The sequence below is a fragment of the Hydra vulgaris genome, chromosome 01 (genome assembly GCF_038396675.1).
Source record: "Hydra vulgaris chromosome 01, alternate assembly HydraT2T_AEP".
Classification (NCBI taxonomy): Eukaryota; Metazoa; Cnidaria; class Hydrozoa; order Anthoathecata; family Hydridae; genus Hydra; species Hydra vulgaris.
Window position 1 is genome coordinate 55,617,869 of NC_088920.1, and position 14,216 is coordinate 55,632,084.

Consider the following 14,216-nt stretch of genomic DNA (forward strand, 5'->3'; position numbering starts at 1 on the left):
ATTAAATATAACAAAAAATTATTTAAGAAGTAAGATGGGCCAATTTCGACTCCGACATTTATCGCTAATAGTAATTGAAAACAAAACCGCATCAAGCCTGGATTTAAACGAAGTCATTGATACTTTTGCGAAAACTAAAGCTAGGAAAAATTTTTTAATATAATTGTTATTTAGTCAGTTGGTAGGCCCGACCTTTATATAATAAACCCGTAAATCTTCTCTATTTCGTTTTATTAGCCAAACCTATACCAAGTATTAATTGTAATTTATGTTGTTACTGTTTAATATTTTTATTACCTGCCCTGCAGTGCACAAAAAAAGAGCTTAAGTAGCTTAGCATTTTTAATGTATTTGTATATTTCATATTTTTATTTGATAAAACCTAATCAGTTTACATAGCAGTGGGGCCCCATTTTTTAATTTGCCCCTGGGCCCTTGGTTACCTAGCTACGCCACTGGTTTGTTTATATAAACAAATATACAATAACTAAATAAGTATATTAAAAAGTTACGACCATGCAAAATTAAAATCTCCCTCATTTTGATTGGGGGTCAGAAAATTTGGCATTTCATATAAAATTACACAGCTAATAATTTCATATAAAATTGAGAAAAAATTTAAATATTTGTCAAAATTTAACTATTAAATATATTTTACTCATCTTAGTTTTTTATTTGTTACCTGAAACTTTTACTTATAAAAAACTTGTACTTCAACTAATATCATTATTTGCATATTGCATCTTCTTCAAAATGTTCGGTGCGAAACAAACCTTAAAAACTTATTAAAAATAGTAACGAAAAAGTAAATTTTGAAGTAACTTATTTCATTGAATCAAAATTTTGTCCTTAAATAACTAAATAAAGTTGGTGAAATTTAGTAAACTTTATATCCTTTCGATACAAAAATGAAAGAAAAGGAAAACTATGCTAGAAAACTATGCTAAAAAGTCAGGGATTATAATAAACTGTCTTAAAGTTTGAGAACTTGGATGAATTTAGTAACGAAATATCTTTTTATGCGTATTAAAAACTAAATAATCTTATACTTTTTATGCTATACAGTTACCTTATTCAAATTAAATTTTTGTTCTGAAATGTTAGGAATAACAAAAACTAAAAGTTATTTACGTCGTATTAGCTTTTACGTTGCTAATTTTTTGTTAAAGAAGCTTTTTAAAATGACATTATTTCAAAGTAGGGCAAGTTAATTAGAAAATTTTATGCGACATTATAATTGCAAAAAGTGACGAACGGAGCCGTCTGGTTACGTAGACCTGGGAGACGTGATAATAAAAAGATATAGTAAATTGTGTAGTTAAATAAAAAATAACAAGAAAATATAAAATGAGTGGTAAGACTTTTGTGAAATAGAAGAACAAAAATAGATGCTCAGGGGGCAGGGGAAGAGACAACTAATGCTGTCTATATATTTTTTGGTTTCTTATAAAATGATAAAAGCTTTCGTAAAAAAAAGAATTGGCTTTGTGAAGGAAGTCAAATTGTAAAAAGTCCTTCCCTAGTAAAAAAGTCTTATAGAATCTTATAGCAATCCTATAGATTCTATAGGATTCCGATAGGATCTTAGGATTACTAAAGGATTCCTAAAGTTACCCTATATGTTCCATACAGAGGCGCAGCCAGGGTTTGATAACTTGGGGAACAAATGTTTCTTGAAAACGCGTCTAGGGGCTGTAAGGTCCCCCAAAAGCGGGCTTATGGAGGCAACCTCTCAGAAATTTTTCCCCTGAATGTTGGCAACATCCAAAATAACAAACAACAAGTAATTACACTACAATAATTTAATATTATAATAATTAAAATAATTTAATATATTATTCTTAATAATACAACAATGAAACTGTATTTAGCTTCATTCTTCTAGGTTTCATTCGGGAAAAACCATGTAACACAACTTCAAGTCTCTTTCAATTGTCAATAATGGCATTTCCGACAATCTTTCCTCGCTCATAGTGGACCATAAATACGACTTAAGGAGCATTTATCTGCTAAAAGACTGCGGTGATGCACTCGAAATCGGCAACGTCATGCATATTATTATAGTATATTAGTATTAGTATAGTATTATAGTATAGTAAGTGTCACAGAGATCATTAGTTAGTATAAATTTTAATGCATTGTTAATGTTCAACTCTTCCGAAATTGCTCTGAAAGAATTTTGATAAGCTCTAAACTATCTTTATCCTCATAATGCTTCGGATCTAGACATTTGAACTTTAAAGCAATCTTCATGAACTGTTGAAATCGACGCTTTATTGTGCTGACTACAGAGTCTAGTGAGACCAGGTAAGTATCAACCACAAAATTCTTTCGGGTATCTTCTTTTCACTCGTTATTTGCAAGCTCGTCATAATGTTGTTTCTTTTTTCCAACTCTTTTCTGCTAACAAGCTGTTGCTATATTGCATTTTTAGCAAGGTCATTGGCTTCTTTTTTCAGATCATTCAAACTAGCATCATAGTTTCTCTAATATTGTTAAGTTGAGATTCAAAGATTTTGATGTAGCTGACACAACAACTATGTTTGTAGTACTTTTCTGTAATTATTGAGACAAATAAAAAACCAGTGTTGACAGCTTAGTTCAAAAGACTAGAAGTACAACAAGTTCAAATTTCTGAAGTGATACTAGAATTCCCTTAGCTGCTGCCAGTTGCTTGACTGTACAATTTTTTATTTGGCCTGTACCAATTTTCTTCAAATCTATTACCAATGCTGGAAGATTCTGTAAAATAGAATCACCAGCTACTTTTCTAGATGCCCAACTTGAGTCACTGAGACGTTTCAGACTAAAGGCAAAGTTTTCCACACTCTGACGTTGCTCTTATTTGAGCTAAGTTAACCCAGCGAAACAGCTAGTAAAAAATGTGTATACGGTTTCTAAAGTGCCAAAAAATAATTTTGATTGCACATAAGAATTTTCAGCATCAACCAGCACCAATAAAACAAAGCAAATAGTGCAATATCTTTAACTCTTTTCTGCAACCTAGAAATTTTACCAGACATGGCGCTTGCACCATCATATAACTGGCTTTAGCACAGTTTTGCTGGGATACCCAATTCATCTAAAGAAGACTTTAGAAGATCAAAAAAGGTTTCAACATTTGCATTGAGTAGCTCTAGGAACTGAAAACCTTTCAGTAAAATCTTCACCAGGTGTAACATATCGCAAATACATAGAAAATTTATCAACTCGACTTGTGGAATCTATCATAACTACAAAATACTTTGAATTCTTCACTTCAGAACATATTTTTGCTTAACTTCAGATGCCAAATACTGTATAGGGTCATTCTGGATGCCAGAACTTAGATAGGAGGCGTTGCGGTAACTTTGACTGACATCCTGTTCTAATGCATTGTCATATTTAACAATAGGCTTTATGAGTTCGAGAAAATTACCTTCATTACAGGAACCCCTACTACCAAGTTCTCTGAAAATTAAGCATTGGCTTTTCGTCCATGAAAAACTAATCCTTGTTTGCCAATCAATACTCCTTCTATGCTCTTTCTTCTTTAACTATAGGGAAATAAATCAACCAAAGACGATTATGTTCCTCTTCCGTAAACTTTTTAACAGTTTCTTTTTCTACCTAGTTGTGCTAAAGGGCCTTCCCTTGTTACCTTTTGTGAAATCATTAAAATATCATAAAGTCCTAAGTGGCACGGCCCGTATTGTAGTAAGTCTTGATTAACTGCAGGTGTGATGTTTTCATTGCAAAATAAGTGAGGGTCTGTTGAGTAGTTTACTAGGAAACTAATAATGGGCTTCACCAAAGTAGTATGATCTGTGACTGAGTCACCATCATCAGCATCACGTACAGCGACATCTTTTGGTGTTTCTATAGGTTTAAAATACATTTGAACACTGCCGTAGTTTTTACGATATCTTTTCCAACATTCGGCGTCTTTTAGTTTTTTATAATCGTTTCCAGACATTTTCTTCTTTTTTAAATTTGACATGTTTAAGAATTAACATCGATAATCAATAATAGAACTGCGCCAAATCAAATGATGGGGATCAACAATAGGAATTTCATACCGGATCGGATGGGGCCCGAGTGTACAACAACCGCCTCTAGTGCTGTAGCCCAACCGGGAACTAGTGGAAATTGGCCTACTGTTGGGACAAGGAGGAAGAGGAAAGGGGGAAAAAGAGCTCTAAAGCTGAAAGAGAGGAGGATGAGCAGGAAGATGGAGGTTAAATTTGGTACGTTAAATGTGAGCTCTATGATCGTTAAAGGGAGAGAGCTAGCTGATGCGATGGAGAGGGGAAAGTTAGACATACTGTGTGTACAGGAGACCAGGTAGAAAGGCAGCAAGGCCAGGAGCATTGGTTGTGGCTTCAAACTCTTCTCTCAAGGTGTTGACAGGAAAATAAACGGAGTAGGGGTAATTCAAGATTTAAGAGATAAAAAAAAAAGAAGATTTTTAGTCGAAACATATGTATAAAGTTGAGAAATCTTTTTAGTTAGGGGAAAGTCGGATAGCCCCGGACAGGAAAAAGTAGATTGCACATGTACTAACAAAAAACAATGTCAAAAGACTTTTTTAAAAGAATAAACATTTATCTATTGAATTAGAAACAAAAAAATAATTATTGTGTACTTAATAATATACAAAACATAAAAGAAAAAATCTTCGAAAAAAGGGATGTTTCAAAATCGGAAGGTAGCCCAGCACATATAGTTTAACCCTGATTTTGCTTTTTCCCCCGTGTGACTAAATGTAATGAACTTTTGCCTAAAAAGCTCGAAATGAACTATTATTTGCATATCTTTTAAAAAAAGTTCACCCCGCCATTGAAAAATCGATTTAATGTCAAAATCTATTTTTCAATGGCGAAATGAACTATTATTTGGATATCTTTTTTTAAAAGATATGCAAATAATAATTCATTTCGTGCTTTTTAGGTAAAAGTTCATCAAACTACAGTACAAGAGCATGGAGTTGAAAAAGTTATAACCATAATAGTTACTCAACATGTTTGCATTTATAATATTTAACCGATGTGCATCCGGACAGATTGCTTAAGTCCCTCCTCTTCATAACCCTCTCCCCACCCAGTTTAAAAAAGTTTTTTACTGCTATGAATTAGTGATATTGTTGAAGATTTGAAAAATGTCTTAAGAACCTAACTTCAGAGATAAGATACGAGATTCATTAAACTGAGGATAATGAAGCTTAGCATCAAAAAAGATTTTTTTACATTGATTTCTTGCAATAATAAATTGGCGTTTCTTCTCACGAGACTTGTTTTTTTTTTTTTTTTTGAATTTAGGTGCTCCAAGAAGACCTAATGGTCTTGTCAAAGGGCACCGCGGAAGTGCATTTAACCAGTAAGTTCACGCCTCCTTTCTTACCGTGACGCGAAAATATGTCCAGAGCTCGTTTTGAACCTGGATCTCCTGCTTCTAAAGCATGCGCTCTAACCACTTCACCACTAACGCTCTAACACGTCACCACGGCCACACAGGTTGAGAAATACAGAGTTATTTATGGTCTTTAGTGCTAACAGGGTCAGTGGTATTTGAGCCAAGCCAAGCAATAAGGATTAAAGTCTCTAATAACTACAATAATGGCAAAAGGATGAAGAGAAAGGGTTTGGCCGATTTGATCATAATTTACATCTAAAGTATGCAATCTTGTAAAGAAGAAAAAAGTAAAGAGCATAAAATAGGGTTATTGAGTAAAGAGGTTCTAAGCGAAAGCACATAAATAATTGTCGGAGAATTTAAATCTCATTTCTTGATAAGTAAGTGAATTGATGCATAAGTATATACCCAGGCCAAGCATTTAACCATTGGAGTCATTAGATATTAACACTGAAATCCGAAGATAAAATAGCTGAATTCAAGTCTCGCAAATAGCATTTAAGTCTAGTGAATTTTTGCAAGCGTTAAAATTCAATAAATGTAAAAGTTATTTCGAAGATCACAAATAGGTGTTTTAGTCATGCTTTAAGTTAACAGAAACTTGACATAATCATTTTTCAACATACACCTTCCTCTATGTTATGCACTATTCTACAGCTTGAATCGTCAACGTCTTTCAGTAATATTAATGAGAAGAGTAATATAGCCTTCATGAAAAAATGTCTTCAATGCTAGAAAAAATTCATGTCAAAACTCATACCGTTAACATAGACACATAGTGACCATACTTATCTTAATATGTTAGTTAACCCTTACGGAAATATTTCATAGAATTCCAAGGAAATTCCATGGAATTTTATAAAATAACCATGGTTTTCCCATGGAAATTGAAATTCCATGGAATTTCTATGGGTGAACCGTGTTTTTTTTTTCATAGCTCATGTTGTACCATGGTACAGTGGGAAGATTCCATTGAAATAATTTGAATTGAAAAAATTGAAACTTTTACAATGATTTATTTCGATATGGTGTGATCCCTTTAATAAACAAACCAACAAGAATAACAAGAAATTCAGCAACATTAATAGACAATATTTTAACTAACTTTTTATTTGAAAACTCGTTAAAAAAAGGAATAATTAAAACACCAATTTCAGATCACATGCCAATTTTCATATCCGCTAATACGTCAAATAAACAAAAACAAAAACAAAATAAAGTCACATTTACTAAACGCCTCCTATCATTAAACAATCAATTAGCGTTTCAAAATGAACTAGGAAATATAGACTGGTCTCCATTAGAATCACTCAATGATGTTAATTCCATGTTTAATAACTTCCATCACAATTTTTCAAACTTGTATGAAAAACACTTCCCAGAGACAGAAGTTAAAATTAAAGTTAAAACCTTAAATTCGCCATGGTTTAGTAAAGGCTTAAAGAAAGCTTCGAAGCGAAAACATCGACTGTAAATAGGAGCAATTCTACGAATGAAATGAGGGGGGGGGGGGTGAATTCTCAAAAAGTACCAACTGGCTTGATATTATTTGGCCAACTAAATTCGTGAAAAAACCGACGATAAATTGAAAATTACCTTCTTTTAGAGGAATGGGGTGTAACACCACCCTCCCCCCCACACACACCCGTAAAATCGCCTTTGAATAGTGGATATCAAGTCTTATTCGAGTAAAATAGAGATTTAAGATAAATATTTTCGATTTTTGTGTTTAACCACCTCAAACACGCAGCATGGTTGGGGGGGGGGTAAGGACGGTTGTTGGGAGATGACACGAGCGCTGGGGGCACCAGTCGGATTTTTTTATAAGTGATATTAGCATTATTTAAATAATGGACAATTTTCCAATGCTCCAAATTTGTTATGTTCACGCTTAAGTCAAAATAAATTTTTTGCAAAAAAAATTGCGGTGATTAAAGCCCGGGATGAAAAATACTTCAAAAAGTTAACCCCTCACCCCCACCCCCCTCCCTACCCCGAAATATGAGTGCAATGAGTCCAAAAAAGATTTTTGCTGCTATCTTATACTAAATTTAAATTCATTAATAAATTTTAATTTTCATTGAATAATGTTTTACTCTCTGAAAGTTATGATCATGTAAAGTTTACAACACCCTCAATTTGGGGAGGGGAAAACTTTATTATAATTACTACAATTCGATATTTTTTGAACTTTAACAGATTATTAAATGAGAATTAAAGTTTGTCGTTTTAATTCTTAACCAATAATAAATAATAATAAAACTAATAAATAAACTTTTGGGATAATCTTGTTTCCAAACTCCAATGATTTGAACCAAATCACTACAATTTTTAAAATACTTTATTTAATATTTTTTATGTATTTAATAAATTTATATAGTATGCAAACAAATATAAAGTTATACATTATACAGATTATACAGTTTAGATCTTTATTCTTTTCCATCTATATCTAATTGGTCATCAACATTCAAACCAAATTCTTTAAACATTCTATCAAAAATAATTTTTATTTCTCAATGAATATTGAATTTGTAAAAGCTCTTTTACTTTCCAAGTTTTTATTTCAGTTCTATTGAAATATGTTAAAAATTTAAAATTTTAATTTAAAAAACCTTATTCAAGCATGTAGTGGTGGAATGCCATAGCACAATGCCTGCCCACCTGTAACGAATCCAACTTACAGATTTTTAGATTGCTCATCAAGTGGCGTGACAAATCGGACAATATTGTGTCAAAGAAGTGTCTTTGATGTAAACTAAGATCAATCATTGAAAGGACAAAGCTATTGTTGATAAAAATATACTTATGTTCTGGAAGGAAAACTTCAACAGAATATAAATTAAGAATTTCTTTTTCAATTTTATCCTTAATTTTTAATACCACTTTTTTATTTTCCTTTATATACTCCAGCAAAATTGATCTACAGAGTCTAATACTCTGAGACATTATGTTATTCTATAAAGCATTGTTTGAATCTGATTGTACATATCGTCGAAGAGGTGATGTTGCTGTGACTTATAGATCCGAATCTTAACGGAATTATTAAAACATTGATGGTATTTTGAGTGACTTGATGTTTCGTCCATACCCCTAACTACTATACCCATACTACTAATTAGTATTAACTTATCAATGTTTTTTTTTTTATTGTCCAAATATTTTAAAATTGTTGTAGTTTCACAAGCTTCTTGGATGTACCTTATCCATAAGATGCTGTAGTTTACTTTGGACTTTGTTTCATTAACTTCAGCGGATGTTTTTAAAGGTGAGCACTCATTTTTTATTTCGAAAATTACTCGATAAAACGGAAATCTGCATGGTGCTTCTTAATGAGTATTTTCACAAACACTTTTTGAAAGTTTGTTATCCAAAAAATATGCGAATGTTTCTTCAGACGTCATTTTCTTTTGCAATGTGGTTAGCTGAGTGCAAAGCAATAACGATTGGTGTCGCCTCTTTGTAACGACACTAAGTAATATGACTAAATTAAAGTCAAGTTAATTAAATGCTGTTCTTTGTGCCACTAACAATGTTTTTTCGGCGGATTCCGTTTTTGAATCAAATAATGTATCAATAACATAATATTATCAAATCAATATATTTTCACTTTGATAATAACTGTATATATATACAATCGTGCGAGACATTTACAAACAGTTATAAACTGATGACGTGTAAAGACCTATGATAGTATAAATTATAGCATAATAATAATAATGATAATAATAATAAGTAATGATAATAAATAATAATAAATAATAATAATAGTAATAAATAGTAATAACAATATTAAATACATTAATATAAAAAAGTATAATCTATATATATATTTTACTATGTATTTATCTATATATATAATAGTGATTATCTTTAATAATAATGCAAAATAAAAAATATAAAAATCATAATATTATCAATAACAAAAAATATAACCGGCATAATAAAGGAAAGAAAATGGAGAGAAGTTTAACGACTTGGTAAGAAGAGTCAAAGAAGGAGAAATCCTAGGAGAGTTTTGTTATGTACCAGATTTTTTTAAGCATAGTATTTTATAAGGAAATAGAAATATCGAATATGCATTAAAGTAAAATAAAAAGAATTAAAAAAAAAAAAAAATTGTTATAGAGAATTAAGCGGGGCGATTGCATAGAAAATAGTTTATTGTTTATTTATTACATGTTACATGGTTTAGTAACAACGCCACAAACTTTTGAGCCATATAAACTTTACAGGATGATGAAAATGAGGTTATTTTTTTTGTTTTTGTTTTTTATTACGATATGTAATAAAATATTTACAAATATATCAATAAGAAAAATTACATGCAAAGAAATCGTTAAAAAAAATAAAATAAAGAATAAAGATAAAGAACGCGGATACTCAAAGAAGACCGTACAGGTCTTGTCACCAAGAACCGCTGTTGAAGAACTTTGAACTTAATTTAGATTTTAGAAAAAACAAAAGTAAATAAATACAAATTTTAAACTTTTCATTAGTTATGGTCTTTATGGCTTGAATTAAAATACCAATTCTTCTGAACCGCATGACTCAAGCTAAAACAATAATATCATAATATTCTTGATGAACTAATACGTCTCGCATCTTACTCGCATCTATACGATCACTGATTCTTGTTACACAAATGTAACTTACAATTACACTAATCTTAATTGTTAATTAATTAATAAATAAACGAAAATAATTAGAATATGATTGCACTAGGTACATCCAAATGCACTTTAAGGTTGTCCAAAAGATTGTGTAGAAGAATTTTTCAAATGTTGGTGCGTTTATGTTTACGCTTCCACCGACAAAAATGCTAAACCACTGTCAAAAATGGTTACCATACATACAATATTTGCAGATGCTTCCATTCACATACATCAATTTTTTTATTTTTTATCTTTTTATATATTTTTTTTATCTTTTAATATATATTTTTTATTACAAAATTAAATTCAATATTAAAAGTATATACCGTTCGTAATACAAACTTTTTACAAATATTACGAATTAAAATAAAAATTTAAGTAAACAAGTAAATAATAAATGACTACTGTACAAATAATGTCACTGCAACTTTTAACAAAAATGAAATAATGGTGTTTAGATATAGTTTCACACATAAACTTTAAATCAATATTGTATAAAAGTAAAATATAAATGATTGATGACAAAACTGGGTAAAATTAAAAGTATATAAATATATTTTCAATTAACAAAATTGCTTTTTTAATTTTCTTTTGAACATATAATAATTTCATTCATGAGAAAAATCAAAATTTTTTAAAATTATTTGGTTCCATAAAAAAGCTCCACGAAAAGAAATGCAAAATTTACCAAAGTTTGTTTAAAATTTTGGTTGTTTAATAAAATCATCATTTCTTAAAGAATATTTATTTTTTTCTTTTAAAGAATATAAATCAAAAAAGGAAGCTGGAGATGAGTTGGTTTTACATTTAAACATTAAACAAAGAACATTATAAACATTTAATTGATATATATATTAGGAACATTCATGTTAAATAAGAGTGGCCTTACGTGAGTAAAACGATTTTTGAAATTTATAAGACGTGCAATATGCTTCTGCTGACAATAAAGTGGATTTAATTTACTTTTATGGGTACTACCCCATGCAATATTAGCATAATTAATATGACAGTGTATAAAAGAGTAATATAGTTGAGTTAATGAATGTTTGTTTAAAACGCTTCTTGCTTTATATAAAACTCCAATGATTTTTACAATTTTGTGCATAAATGTCCGATGTGATTCTTCCATGATAGGTTTTCATCTACAATGATGAAATTTGTGAAAACTACTCTTTTTATTTGAATATTATCAATATGAAGAAGAGGCAAATTACTTGGAAGTAAATGTTTTTAAAATCGTGGATGAAAGAAAATCCATTTAGTTTTATCAATGTTGAGTGAAAGTTTATTTGACTTAAACCGGTCAGATAATTTTGTTTGTTCAATGTTCATATCAAAAAAAAGTTTATTGATGTTATTATTAGATAGGAATAGGTTTGTATCATCAGCAAACATTATAGTTGTTAATTTTGAGACTTCATGGAGATCGTTAACATAAATCAGAAATAATAAGGGCCCTAGTATAGATCCCTGTGGAATTCCACAGGTTATATTTAGATAATCTATATTTAGATATTCTTGTGAAGAAGATTCGTCGACATTTGATTGCGACTGTATGAACATTTATATATTTTTATGTTTTATTTTTAGAGTTTTATATTTTTATTTCTATTTTATGAGTTTTATATTTTTATTTCTATTTTTTGGTTTTATATTGTTATATTTATTTTTATCTTTATTTATGAGTTTTAAACTTTTGTTTTATTAAAAATTTAGTTATAGAGAATAACTAGGGGGTGATTGCATAACTGATAGTTCATTGATTATTTTTATTGAGGACCAGTGGCAGACTAGCCGGCGGGACACCGGGACATTTCCCGGTGGGCCGGTCGAACAGCGTTTAAAATACATCTTATAAATTTATAAAAATTGTTAAAATTACAAAACTAAAATTTTTTAGATTGCATTTTAAAAATAAAAAATCTTAAGAACGTTGTTGGCAGATCTTATTCTCATTTTTTTTCTTAATTCTAATATTTTATAAGGTTATTTTTATATATTATATATATATTTTTTTGTTTTTTTTGTTTTATAATGTTATATTTATATAGTATAAAAATACCAAATACTGGTATTGCAATCACATAATTAGAAAATATGTTTTTATACATTTATTTCATTTTATTTTTACACCTTGCACTTTCGTCCGGTGATATTTAAAATTAACTCTTAACAGGTTGTCTATTTAACTATTTTCCCCCCAATGTTTTACTATCCATCAATTAATTTAACCCAATAATGCAGGCTCGTAGAATTTATATATAGAAACAATTTAAACAAAATTGTTAACTTATATTGCATCCATCTGGAAGTGCTCATTTTATTTTAATTATATAATATTATTATTATTATTTTATAAACTATATATATGTAAGATGATTTATTGTTCTTTTCATACATTTTTGATAAATCTTATTTTCTTAAAGCGTATACTATCAATGCAAACTTTAAGAATAAATTATCGATTAATTTTTGTTTAGGGGTTAATGGATTAAATAAATACTTATTGTATTATATTGTTAAATTATTTACGTTTATTATTTAGAAAAAATGGAAAAAAGAAAATTTAAAGGAGGCGCTTAAAAAGAGAGAGAAAAGCAGAAAAAAAATCATGCAAGAAGCTGCTAAAAATACTCTTAAATTAAGTGATATGTTTGCTTCAACTTCTTTGATCAATGCATTTGATATTGAAAATTTGAATAAGAATTTGGATTTAAGTTCATCAGTTTCGAGGAATGATGATACTATTATGTGTCCCATTAGCGCAGATAAAGTTGAAACATCAATTCTCGAAGAAATAACTTCAGTTTCAACTTCCACCCAGGCCAATAATGAAATGATAACACCAACAAACAAAATGTTTAATTTCTTATCAGATAATTATTTGATAAGGCCAGGAAATCAAAATTATGAAGAGTTTTTTAAAAAACATCCATGCCTACCAACCATTGATGACATTACTAATTTGTCTTTTAAACCAAATTTAATATTTTATAGAGAAGATAAAGTAAATAGGCGTTGGCTATCATATAGTTTGGAAAAAAATGCTCTGTTTTGTACCATGTGTTTGGTATACAGTGATATTACAAACGAGAGTTCTTTTGTAAATCGTGGAATGACGGACTAGAGGCACACTTTGCAACGTGTTAAAGAACATGAAAATAGTAAAACTCATGAAAATTGTGTAAAATGTCATATGCTCAAATCTAAAGTCAAAGATATTTATAATTTAATGTTCACAAATGAAGGAAGCATACGTCAGAAAAATATTATTGAACGAAAGCAAGTATTGGAAAGAATGTAGGTGTTGTAAAATTAATTGGAAAAAGAGGATTAGCTTTTCGCGCTCACCGATCTGAATCTGTTTCTTCACTTTCACTTGAAAATAATTAAGACGATCATGGTAATTTTTTAGAAATAATATTGCTACTCTCTAAATATGACGCTGTTTTAAAATTACATTTATCAAGAGTCATCAAAGAAAAGAAGAAAAATAATGAAACATCTGCGGGAACTAAAGGTAGAGGCAGTTTCATTTCATTAATTTCAAAATCTACTATTAACCAGGTAATTTTGGCCAGTGGAAAATTAATTCAAGATAGCATTTTGTTAGATATGCAGGAAGCAGGTATTTTTTCTTTGCAAATTGACACCACACAGGACATAACACAAAAGGATCAGTGCTCAATTGTTGTCCGATATGTAAAGGGAAATATTTATGACCGTGTAGTAGCTGTTTTAAATTGCAAATCGTCTACAGGGAAAGACATGTGCAATTTAATTAGTACTTTTATTAAAAACAATGGATTACATATTAAAAATTGTATCAGAAATTCGACAAACGGAGCAGCAAACATGCGTGGACAGTATAATGGCTTCACCAGTTGGTTAAGTAAAGAATCGCCTGGTCAAATTCACGTTTGGTGTTAAGCCCACGTATTGAATTTAGTTGTCACAGATGCTACTAATTCGGTAATTGAAGGTACTTCTCTCTTTCAATTACTCAACTCGTGTGCCGTAAGAGAATCTTATTAACGTATGGATGTTTGGGAAAACACCAGTGTAAAAATAAGGTATCAGAGACTTAACGTTATAGGTGAAACAAGATGGTCAGCAAAAGAAACAGCACTTAAAATTTTTTTTGGGCATTATGATAACAAAGAATCCTCA

The 14,216-nt window shown here is 29.9% G+C and overlaps 1 protein-coding gene across 1 annotated transcript; it reads left to right on the forward strand.

The window, feature by feature from the left end:
- Positions 1-13,278: 13,278 nt before the first annotated feature.
- On the forward strand, positions 13,279-13,976 carry LOC136074566 (protein FAM200A-like). The gene is made up of 2 exons (XM_065786898.1): positions 13,279-13,346; positions 13,517-13,976. The coding sequence occupies exons 1-2, from the start codon at positions 13,279-13,281 to the stop codon at positions 13,974-13,976; spliced, it is 528 nt and encodes a 175-aa protein (XP_065642970.1).
- Positions 13,977-14,216: the final 240 nt, after the last annotated feature.

Excerpts from the sequence above, each read along its gene's own strand:
- LOC136074566 (XM_065786898.1), top strand. The coding sequence starts at position 13,279 with ATGTTCACAAATGAAGGAAGCATACGTCAGAAAAATATTATTGAACGA. Across the intron at positions 13,347-13,516 it reads AAGCAAGTATTGGAAAGAAT|AGTCATCAAAGAAAAGAAGA; the intron begins GTAGGTGTTGTA and ends ACATTTATCAAG.